The sequence below is a fragment of the Budorcas taxicolor genome, chromosome X (genome assembly GCF_023091745.1).
Source record: "Budorcas taxicolor isolate Tak-1 chromosome X, Takin1.1, whole genome shotgun sequence".
Lineage (NCBI taxonomy): Eukaryota > Metazoa > Chordata > Mammalia > Artiodactyla > Bovidae > Budorcas > Budorcas taxicolor.
This window is the reverse complement of record NC_068935.1, coordinates 57,099,252-57,110,071: the sequence shown is the minus strand read 5'-3', so window position 1 is coordinate 57,110,071 and position 10,820 is coordinate 57,099,252. Positions and strand designations below refer to the sequence as shown.

The following is a 10,820-nucleotide window of genomic DNA, read 5'->3' as shown; positions in this document are numbered from 1 at the left end:
CCCCTTATACCGGGACCCCGGTCTCTTGAAGACCTGGATGGCAGGAAGTCAGCGCATGCGTGTAGTGCTCATCCTGCCCCCACGGTTGCCCTGGACTGACAACAGAGACGGGCTTCTCTGAGGTCTCCTCTGCTTGGGTCCAGGGTCCTCTAGTGCCTCCTCAGGGTCCTCAATTTGACACCCCGCAGGACCCTTTCACTTTTCACTTTCATGCATTGGAGAAGGAAATCGCAAGCCACTCCAGTGTTCTTGCCTGGAGAATCCCAGGGACGGGGGAGCCTGGTGGGCTGCCATCTATGGGGTCGCACGGAGTCGGACACGACTGAAGTGACTTAGCAGCAGCAGCAGCAGGACCTGGGAATCGCTCCCCCCCGAGGCCCCGCCCTATATGCAAGGTCCCCAGTCTGAGACCCAGATGTCAGGAAGTGAGACCATGCATGTTGGGCTCATCCTACCCCAAGGTCACCAAGGGCCAATAGCAGCTACAGGCTTCTTTGAGGTCTCCTCTGACTGGGGTCCAGGGTCCCCTCAGTCCTCCCGGAGGGTCCTCATCTTGAAACCCTAGGGGAGCTGGACTTCTTCCCTCTGCTCACTTGAGGACATGCCCTCTCTCCCAGGTCCCCAGTTTCTCTGAGACCCGAATGTCAGGAAATGCAGCATGTGCTCATCCACCCTGTGCTCCTTGAGCGTTGATATGAGGATCCCGCCTCGGGTCAACACAAAGGGCATCCCCAGATCTGCCAGGGCTCTAGATGAGGTCCTTGAGGGAGGATGTAAGGAACCCCACAGATCCCTGCCCCTGCTGTCAGGCCTGGACGATCCTGGTAGTGGGATGAGCACTTGGCAGCCTGTTCTGATTTCTGCATCTGTGTCTCAGAGACATTAGGCAACTCTTAGAAGGGGCAGGGCCTCAGATGGGCAGAGGGGAAGATCTTAGTTCTTTTGAGAGTCAAGGTGAGGATGTGGAGGGAAGACTGAGCGGACCTTGGACCCCAGAGCAGAGTGGGCTCTGGGAGGACACAGGGCAGATGAGCACATGCTGCATTTCCTGACATTCGGGTCTCAGAGAGACTGGGGTCCTGGTATAGGGAGTGGAATTCCTGACATTCTGGGTCTCAGAGAGACTGGGGTCCTGGTATAAGGGCTGGGGCCTTAGTAGGAGACAGGAGAGAATCCAAAGTCTTACCTGGAGACAAGGTGAGGTCCTGAGGGAAGACTGGAGGGACCCCGAGGGAGGACTGATGGAAGCCCATAGATCCCCGCCCCTGTTGTTGGCCCTGGGAGCCCCTGGGGTGAGAAGAGCACACTAGGCCTGTCCTGACTTCCTGACATCAGGGTCTATGAGAGATTGGGACTTAGTGTGAGGAGCAGTGGTTCAGGCCAGGAGAGGACAAAGCCCAGGTGAGTTGGCTCTTCCCATCAGGTGGCCAAAGTATTGGAGCTTCAGCTTTAGCACCATCCTTTCAACGGATATTCGGGGTTGATTTCCTTTAGGATTGACTGGCTTGATCTCCTTGCTGTCCAAGGGGCTCTCAAGAGTCTTCTCCAGTGCTACAGTAGTACTATTTTATACGTAGTAGTGTGCATCTGTTAATCCCAGACTTCTAATTTATCCCTTCCCCTGCTTTTCCCCTTTGGTAACCATAATTTTATTCTGAGTCTTTCTGATTTGTAAATAATTTCATTTGCATCGTCTTTTTAGATTGCACCTATAAGTCTTACCATAGAATATTTCTTTCTCTTTCTGACTTACTTCACTTAATATGATAATCTCTAGGTCCATCCACAGAGAAGGCAATGGCAACCCACTCCAGTACTCTTACTTGGAAAATCCCATGGGCACAGGAGCCTGGTAGGCTGCAGTCCATGGGGTCGTGAAGAGTCAGGCATGACTGAGCGACTTCACTTTCACTTTTCACTTTCATGCATTGGAGAAGGAAATGGCAACCCACTCCAATGTTCTTGCCAGGAGAATCCCAGGGACGGGGGAGCCTGGGGGGCTGCCGTCTATGGGGCTGCACAGAGTCGGACACGGCTGGAGCAACTTAGCAGCTTAGCAGCATTCTGACCAGTGCAAGGTGATATTTCATTGGAGTTTTGATTTGCATTTGTCTAATAATTCAGAATGTTGAGTATCTTTTCATGTGCCTGTTGGCATTCTGTGTCGTCTTTGGAGAAAGGGTCTTCTTTGGAGAAAGGGTTTCATGTCAGGGTCACACAGGCTGGGTGGCTCAAACTACAAACCGTGTTGGTTCAGCAGGCCAGCAGCCAATGTGCAGGTGTCAACTGACGTTGGCTCTTGTGAGGGTTGTGGAGACAGTCTGTCCCATCTCTTCCCTCTCACTTATGGGGCATTGCTGGCCATGGTGGGCGTGCATGGGCTTGGGCTTCCTCTTCACCCGGAGTTGTCCTGTGTGTCTGTCTGTCTCTAAATGTCCTTTGTATGGGGACGCCCATTTTGTTAGAGGAGGGACCACCCTAATGAGCTCACTGGACCTCCATCAGCTCTGTGAGGACCTTTCCTTTGTCTGTAAGGTCACGCCGAGGTGCTTGGGATTGAGACTCCAGCACCTGAACTTGAGGGCACACGATGTGACTCCTCACACCCTACAAAGGCTCTGAGGTAGGAACACACTGGAATGTTCCAAGGATAGAAGGATGGCCTTTATAGCTACTGCGAGTGAATCCAGGTGCGAGGAGAGCAGGGGTAAGAGGTGGATCATATGGGGCCTCATGGGCCTGTGAGAACTGTGGGTCTGCTGTGCTTGGGGAAGGGAAGGCCCAGGATGCCCTAGGCTGGGTGCCTCTGGGACCATGTCCCCATCCTCATAGTCTCGTGGAAACAGAAGCTCCCTGCTAGAGGTGCTGAGAATCTACTGAGGTTCAGGCCAGCGGCTCTGTTCCCCTGCCATCACCCCACTCCAGTAAACAGGGACGCCCTTCCAGGTACAAGGAAAGAAGTGAGGAAGGAGGTACATGTGGTCAGGTCCCCTGTAGTCATGGGCTATCTCTCTATCCCTGGCACCTCCTCAGCCGTGGAAAGATGTGAGAGTAACCTAGAGGGTTATTTGAGGTTTGAATTCTGTAATCCCTGTATGGTGCCATTCCAGGCCCTGGCAATGACACGGAGTGCACCCATCCCAGTAGTTCCGGCACTCTTTCATTCTTTCTCTAGGCTCTAGGTGGGGGCTGGGGCATCTGCTGACAGTGGAGGCAGTGGTGTGGGAAGGGCTGCAAGGAACGTGGTTCCCAAAGGCATGGGGAAGACACCTGGCAGGGCCATCCAGGGCCAAGGCTAGATTGGTTTGTACGGATCTGTGCTCAGCAGGCCTGGGCTAAGATGGGGGCTCTGCAGAGCATGGGCAGGGATGGGGCCAGGGAGTTAAGAGGTGGGGTGGGGGCAGTGTTTGGGCAGGGGGAAGCCAAGCCCAGGACTGTGCCTGTCTGTGCTGGGAGAGGACAAGAGCCCGGCCACTGGGCTCTGAAGCCAAGGGGCTTGCCCTCCCTCCTCAGTGCTCCCAGGGTCTCAGGGGCCTCTGTCTTGGAACTCACCACGTGCCTCTCTCCCGCTGCCCCGCCCTCCTTCCTGACCTCCCCACGGACTGCATGTGATGGACGGGTCCTCTGGGTCGCTAACCCCTGTCAACAGACAGTGTGGAGATGGATGGAAGGAGCCAGCCCTCTGTGACCCGCCCCCTCCCCCCCCTTCTGTGTCAGCAGAGGTGGAGGATGCTCGGACACATGGGGCTGATGTCCGGCTCAGGGCTGTGAGCTTGGAGGCTGCTGTGTCAGGCTCCCGGCCTTTGTGGTTCTGTGTTTCCGCACCCACGTGAGGTTCTGGGAGCCCTGGGAGATGAAGTGCGGCTGTCTGTCCTTCCGACAGCCTTATGGTGTCAAGACCGTGGAGATGTGGTGGCGGCCTGTGCTATGTGGACCCAGCACTCTACCCTGGCTGTCCACATCAGGCACTGGGATTGGGAGGAGGTGGACTGGCAGAAGCTGCCGGAGCAGAGGCTGGGGATGAGCCCTGCCCAGATCCAGGCCTTGCTGCAGGATAGGGAAAAGTTTGGCCACGGAGTGATCGCCTGCAAGTGACACCCTGCCCCGTGCTGCCCGCATGGCCCCTGGTGCTGCCCTGGATCTCAGCTGGCTTGTGGTCATTTGTTTTCTGTTGAACCGATTGGTAGGGGGAGGAGGGGTGGGGCTGAGGTTTCTTCAGAGGGGCAATGAGGGTCCCTGGGCTGGGAAATGGTGACCTGAGGTACCTGACCCCCTCTCTGGGCCTCAGTCCCCATTTGTGCTCTGAGAGGCAGAGGCATATCTGGGTCTGCATGTGGCACTTGCCTCTGTGTGTGTGTGGGTGGGGGGTGTGCCCAGCAGAGACTATAAGAGGTAGCACAGCACCCAGCCTGGGTTCCCCAACCCCAATGCCTGCAGCCGGGCCTGAGCAAGTCCCCTGACTGCCCAGGGGTGAAGCCCCACAGCAACTCCTGTCTGCTGGTGAGTCGCTTGGGGACCTGATGTCTGTAGGCTCCCCACTGGGGCCCTCCTGTTCTGTCCCTGCAGCCTGCAGTGGGCAGACTGAGAGGTGCCCATGGCCTGGTGGGTTCATGGAGCACCAGGCCTCTCCCTTTCATTTCACTCCCTCCCTCGCTTGGCCTCAGCCCGAGTGCCCTTTGTTGAGGTGAGCCCACCTGAAATGCTCAGCCAGAGGACCCAGTTCACCCTGGGTCTCCTCTGTGATGCAGTCTTAGACTCTAGCAGGCATGACTGTGAATCACCTTGTTCTCCTTCCATGTCCTGTCTTTGCACACAGGTCCTGTGGATTGGGGTCACTTTGCTGTGCCCAGAAAACTTAGGTTGTGATGAGGTGGAGGAGCTGGAGAATCAAGCCATGCTGCCCGACCTGCAATGGAAGTACCTGACTGCACTGGCCGACCCTCGCTGGCTGCTACAGCCCGTCCTGGGGAGGGCCGGGAAGGACATCTTCCAGGTGGACATCCCCAAGCACCTGACCCCCTTTGGTCAGGAGGCCTGTCCAGACTGGGCTCTCGAGAGGAAGGTGACCGAGAGACCAGCTCATGGTGACACCATCCGGTCACCACCATGCCCTGGACATGCTCGTCTGGTTCAGTCTGAATTGGCCCCACCCTGCGGTGAGCTGCCCACTTGGTGTGGGGCCGGGGGCCGGGACTCTGGACTCAGCAAGAGTCTCCAGGACTTTACCTTTACAAAAAGATGTCACCACTCGTTTTGGCCCTGCTGGGTCTGGGTGCTTGAGAGAAATGTGTTGTTAGGAAACCGGTTAGTGTTTTTCCCCTCTCTGTTCTGGTCCAAACTCCCCGATATTGGAACAGTGTCCAGGGGACTGATGGGGGAATGCTGGGGGTGAGGCTGAGTGTCAGCAGCTGGCTAGGACTCTGGCACATGGAGAGGCCAGCAGGCCCAGAAACTGACCGTGGTTTGTCCTTGCAGTTGACCCTTGCCCTGCTGTAAAGTGTACCTTGGCTCACAAAGCTTGTGTGTTGAACATGGTGCCTGGCTGCTCCGTATCCAGAGTTAGGCTCCTAAATACAGCTGTGGGGGCAGAGCAACAAGGGCTGGTGTTCAGCTTGTGGAAACTTGTACTTGTGTTTGGGTTTAAAGTCATGTTTTTGCAAGGCCCTTGGTGAGTGGGGTGACCCTGCTTTCCAGTGGGCCTCTTGGGGATGCCCCTGGATGAGGAGCTAGAGAGGCTCAGCTGCTGACCAGAAACTTGTGGCATCGTTGGCGGACCCAGGAGGAGCCCCTTCTGCTTCAGGGTGCATGACTCATGGAAGGTGACACCCCCACGGTCAGGAGCCAGACTGGGTCTTCTGCTGTGTGACAGGCAAGGCCCAGGGACCAGCCCGTCCTGGGATGGCCTCAGCGCATGGCTCGGGAGCCACACTCTTGGCTGAATGTGTGAAATGCTGATGCTTCAGATGAAAAGGGACTGGATTTGAGGCCTGCCTGGGGCGTGGGCTTCCAGTCTCATCTGGCTCACCCAGGGCCATTTGAATAGCATGGACAGACAGAAAGAACACAGACTCGTAGTTCTCATTTGATACTTTATTTACTCCCGTGGAGTTTTGCTGTACTTTATTAGAGCTAGAAATAGATTTTTTTATTACAGGAGAGTGCTTTTGAGTGACCCTAGGGACCTGGCGGCTCAGAGATTGAGATTGTCCTTGAACTGCTTACAGAGGGCACACTTGTAAACTGAGGAATCCTCCTGCTCCTCCTCCACCTCAGGGGCCTCGTTTGGGGCCACAGCTGAAAGGACCATCACAATGGAATAATAGGGGCTGTACATAGTCATCACCGAACCATAACCTGGGCACTCTGTGGGGCTCTAGGGCAGTTCCCCTGCGGCCTCCCTTCCCGCAGTAGCTGGGGTACAGATGGAGCATTGCTGGACATGCCCTCTCCACTGGGCCCACCCTGCTCGCTGGGGAGATGGTTTGCCCTGCCCCCCCAAGCTACACTGCCCATAGATCAAAGGCCACAGAACACAAATGAGCACAGGCCAGGGGTTCTGTGAGCTGTTGGGATTCCTTTCTGGGCCTTCTTGTCAGCCTCTTGGGTGGACTCATTGTGATGGAATTTAGGAGCGTCTGGTCAGCACAGCTTGCTTCTTTCTCTTTGGGGCCGCTGTTGCACTGGTGGCGGGCTGAGCAGTTACTCTGGGGTCACCTTTCCTCCAGATGTCCTGCAGGAGGAGAGGCTTGTCTCTCTGAAACTTGGAGTTCCGATAGATCTGAAAGGAAATGAATCACTTTAGCCATCGTGGGGGAGAATAGCAGCTCCTCGCCGCCCTCCTCCCCACCACGTCCGGACCTTGCCTAAATATGGAGATAAGGTCTCCTCATTCCAGCAGCTCATGAGGCCCTAGTAAGTGTGCTCCCAGAGCTCCCTCGGGGCCAGCTTCGCTTGAGGTGTTCCTGGCCCCCCCTGACTTCAGGTGGCCCCTCAGGGTCTGGAGTCACCCCCGTGGATCCTGTGTCAGGGGGTTGATGGAGCATGACAGGTCCTGCTTTCTCCTCTTTCCTTAACCACCCTCTCACGAGAAAAAATGCTCTCCTGGGAAATGAAAGCAGTCCAGCACTTGGCTTGTCTAGTCTAGTCTCCCCAGAAGGGCTTTCCACGTTACCATCATCCTCTTCTTCCCCACAGAGTGACCTGAAGGGCAGATTTTCCTGAACCCATTCAGGTTCAGTTTGCAGATGAAAGTCGATGCTGTCTGTCTCGAAGATCCTGTCTGCACCTCCGCACTGCAGGACCTCCATCTGGAAGAGATCTGCTTCGGTGACCACCGTGTCTCCCTCGTCGTTCCAGTGCAGAGGTGATGGCTGCATCCTCCACTATCACCCAGAGCTTCTAGGGAAGGACAGCCTGAGGACGGCAGTGTTCTCATCCTCGTTGGCCGTTTCTGGGTTTGGGCCCTGTGGGGGCAGGTTGTCTTGGGAGCCCGCATCTGGGCTCTCGGGTTGGTCACCCTTCTTCTCCAAAGCCACCCCTGAGAATTCACATTTGGATCCAGGAAGGAATCATGGCAGTCCCCAATCAGTTGATGGGGCCGGCGGAGCCGCAAGCGCCTCGTGGGAAGCCAGTCTACCTCGGGAGCATTCTCTACTCAAGCAGTGAATGCTCAGGGCAGAAGGGCCTCAGACCAGGGTCTCAGTGTCCAGTACTGTCCGGAGATTCTAGAATCTGGGTCATGGGCCAGGCAGCCAATTAAGTGGTCCACTTCCTTACTTGTTTCATGATGTCACAGAGGTGAAGTGGAGAGGCAGCCCTGGCCCAGTATGGGGGAGGGGCAAAGGGGATGGAGATGGGATCCACAGTTTGTCTCCTATCTGAAAGTACAGAAAAGTATGTTTAAGGTTGCTTGTAAAAGCTCCCATCTGCTGCCAGGTGCCTTGTTTCAGGGGGCCAGGCCTTGGATGGGTTGACAAACATGCCCCTGGTTCCACTCCCCTCCCTACCAACTGGCAGGCCTGTGGGTGGCTTCTGCTGAACAGCCAGGCCCTGGTGAGTCCTGGCTCGGCTACCACTGAGAGAGACAGCTTGTGCTGCCAATGGTAGGTCCTACACAGATGACCCCAACCTGAAGTCCTGACAGGACTAGCCACTCCAGATCTGGGGGGACCTCACAGAGTCAACCCCTCCTAGAGCACAGAAGGCCTAGGTCTGTGCCACAGTCTACCCCCGAGGTGCCCCCTCCATTTGTCCCAGGGGCTCCAGGAACCAGGAGGCAAAGGCAGAGGTCTGAGGTCTGTGTGTTGAGGTCACAGGAGTGCCAAGGTGAGGTGGGTGTCCTGAGTGTGCACAGGGTTTCCCCATCCCGGAACAGAGGGGATCTCGAAAGGCCCTAATTCCCCCACCTTGTCGGCCCCAGAACCTCGGGCTGTACTGGCTGCACCCTGAGCCAGAATTTCTCTTCCTCACTTGACAGGGGACTGACCACCAAGGAGGAGCGCCCCTGTAACGCCCAAGAGCAGCCCTCAAGGAAGACCAGGAAGCGGCCTCAGTCAGAGCCACCCGTGGCGCATTTCAGAACTGAGACCGTACACTCTCTCTCTTTCCCAGGTCAGCGGTCTCCATTTTCCCTGTGCCACACCCCCACTGGGCACAAGACCCCAGTCATCATGCCTGTGGTCCCGACGAATGAGCTCTGCACTTCTGAGGAAGACCTTCAGGGCCAAATCCAGGCCCAGGGCGCAGTGGAGGCGCAGCTCCTGGGGGCTGAGGCGGAGGATGCCTCAACCCCTGTGGCCTCCTTCCCTCCAGACTCATCTTCCTCTGCCGCTGTGGATGCGGAGGTCTTGTTCAAGCAGGCTGTGAAAGTGATGACGGCTGAACTACTGGAGTTCCTGCTCGTCAAGTATGGCACCAAGGAGCCGATTTTCCAGGCTGAAATGCTGAATAGGGTCCTCAGGGATAACCAGGCCCACTTCCCACTGGTCTTCCGTAAAGCCACACAGTGCCTGCAGCTGGCCTTTGGCGTGGATATGAAAGAGGTGGACGACAGAGAGCACATCTATGTCATGGTCCCCACCCTGGGCCTCACCCTCAATGAGATGCAGAGGGGTGGGCAGAGCATACCAAAGGCTGGCCTCCTGGTGACGGTCCTGAGCCTGATTGTCGTAGCAGGGGACCGGGTCTGTGAGGAGAAGGTCTGGGGAGCACTCAGCATGATGGGGGTATTTGCTGGGATAGAGCACTGCATCTATGGGGAGCCCAAGGAGCTGCTGACCCAAGTGTGGGTGCAGGCAGGGTACCTGGAGTACCGTCAGGTGCCTTACAGCCGCCCTGCTCGTTACGAGTTCCTGTGGGGTCCCCGGGCCTATGCAGAGACCAGCAAGCAGCAAGTCAAGGACTATCTGCACAGGGTCAATGGAAGGCGTCCCAGGTTCTTCCCACCCCGGTGTGCATAGGTGTGAGGGAGGAGGAAGAGGGGCCCTGAGCCAGAGCAGCAGCCAGGCTCCTTTCAGGCCCGCATCCAGCAGCTTGTCCTGGGGTTAGGAAGGGAGGCTGATCCTTCCCTCTGTGTTGGAAGAGGGAACATTCAGCCTTCTCAGTCGTGACAGCCTGGGCCAGTTGAGGGAACAGGTGTGTAGCAGCTTTGGCTTCCTCTTCTCTACAATGACATGGAGATTCATTTCTGTTTCCTTTAGAATTGTTTCAAATATTATTCCTTTTAATAGGAGGCTTAATAAGCCTCAGTGTCCAACTATGTCAGTAACGTTGATCACAGTATGTTTGTGCTTACCCAGTTCAAGAAGAGTTTTGCTGTTTTGTAAAAGTGATTGCAAACACTTTCATTTTATCTTGTCACCCTGAACAAGATAACATGGACTTGGAATATAACTATTCTGGAAATATCATATTACTTAGTAAGAATTAAGAAATAAAATATATTTGAGGTGAGTTCCTCTGTACTTCTTCTCTGTCCTTTTATACAGCTAAACTATCTCTGTTCAATTGGAGTTTTTCAAGTTATTATTTAAGAAAGTACAAAAAGCCTGAGTTGACGTAATAAGTGTCCCGCTCTGGCTCATTTATTCCACAGACCTTCATGGAGCCTGTGCTCTGTGGAAGGCCCTGTGTTAACAGTGGGGACACTAGGAGAAGCAGGACACCCCAACACCTAGAGTGAGAGCTGCAGTCACATGAGGAAGGTGGACAGACATCCCCTAGTTTCACAGTGGCAAAATCTGCACTGAACTTGCATTCACACACCTCAGAATTCTCTTTGGAGGTGGAAAGTGCGGCATTGTGCATATCCTAGCTAGAGTTTATGAATAAAATGCCATCTGCCCTTGTCCTCCCACTGTTGCTTGTCTGATACCTGCCCTCATGAAGCTCATGGCTGTCGGGAGCCTAAGGGCACCTGTGAAGGTGTGCAGGCAAGTCCCAGCGTGTGGAGGCAGCCGGGACTCCCGGGGGAGACTGTGCCTGGCATCAGGAGGCAGGGGCACATCCTCAGCTCGCTGAGACTGTGGGCAGCATCACTGCAGAGGGAAGGGGAGAATGAGCACGGGAGGGAGCCGGGGGACCCCTCCCTGACATTCCCAGGAGCCTTGAAGCTAAATCAGATCTTGCATTTGAAAGTGCCAGCACAGAGGGGTGACTAGAAACAGTTGGGGATTCAAGGCACTTTGGCTTTCTCAAAAAATCCTCAAACATGAAGGGAATCGTCTTCATCACAAGCTACCCCTACAGGCTGCTGTCTTTGAGCACCGAGCACACTCCAGGGCGGGGGAGAGACTCTAGGTCCTTGTTCACGTCTCTTCTCC

The 10,820-nt window shown here is 55.5% G+C and overlaps 1 protein-coding gene and 2 pseudogenes across 1 annotated transcript; 2 read left to right on the top strand and 1 right to left on the bottom strand.

Moving 5' to 3' along the window:
* Nucleotides 1–3,853: 3,853 nt before the first annotated feature.
* LOC128069448 (protein EOLA1-like) lies at nucleotides 3,854–5,496 on the top strand (annotated as a pseudogene).
* A 694-nt stretch (nucleotides 5,497–6,190) lies between these two features.
* Nucleotides 6,191–8,625, bottom strand: LOC128069447 (heat shock transcription factor, X-linked member 3-like; annotated as a pseudogene).
* A 44-nt stretch (nucleotides 8,626–8,669) lies between these two features.
* On the top strand, nucleotides 8,670–9,458 carry LOC128069446 (melanoma-associated antigen 10-like). Its single transcript, XM_052662643.1, has one exon. It carries the CDS (start codon nucleotides 8,670–8,672, stop codon nucleotides 9,456–9,458), a length of 789 nt encoding a protein of 262 aa, XP_052518603.1.
* The last annotated feature ends 1,362 nt before the right edge of the window (nucleotides 9,459–10,820 follow it).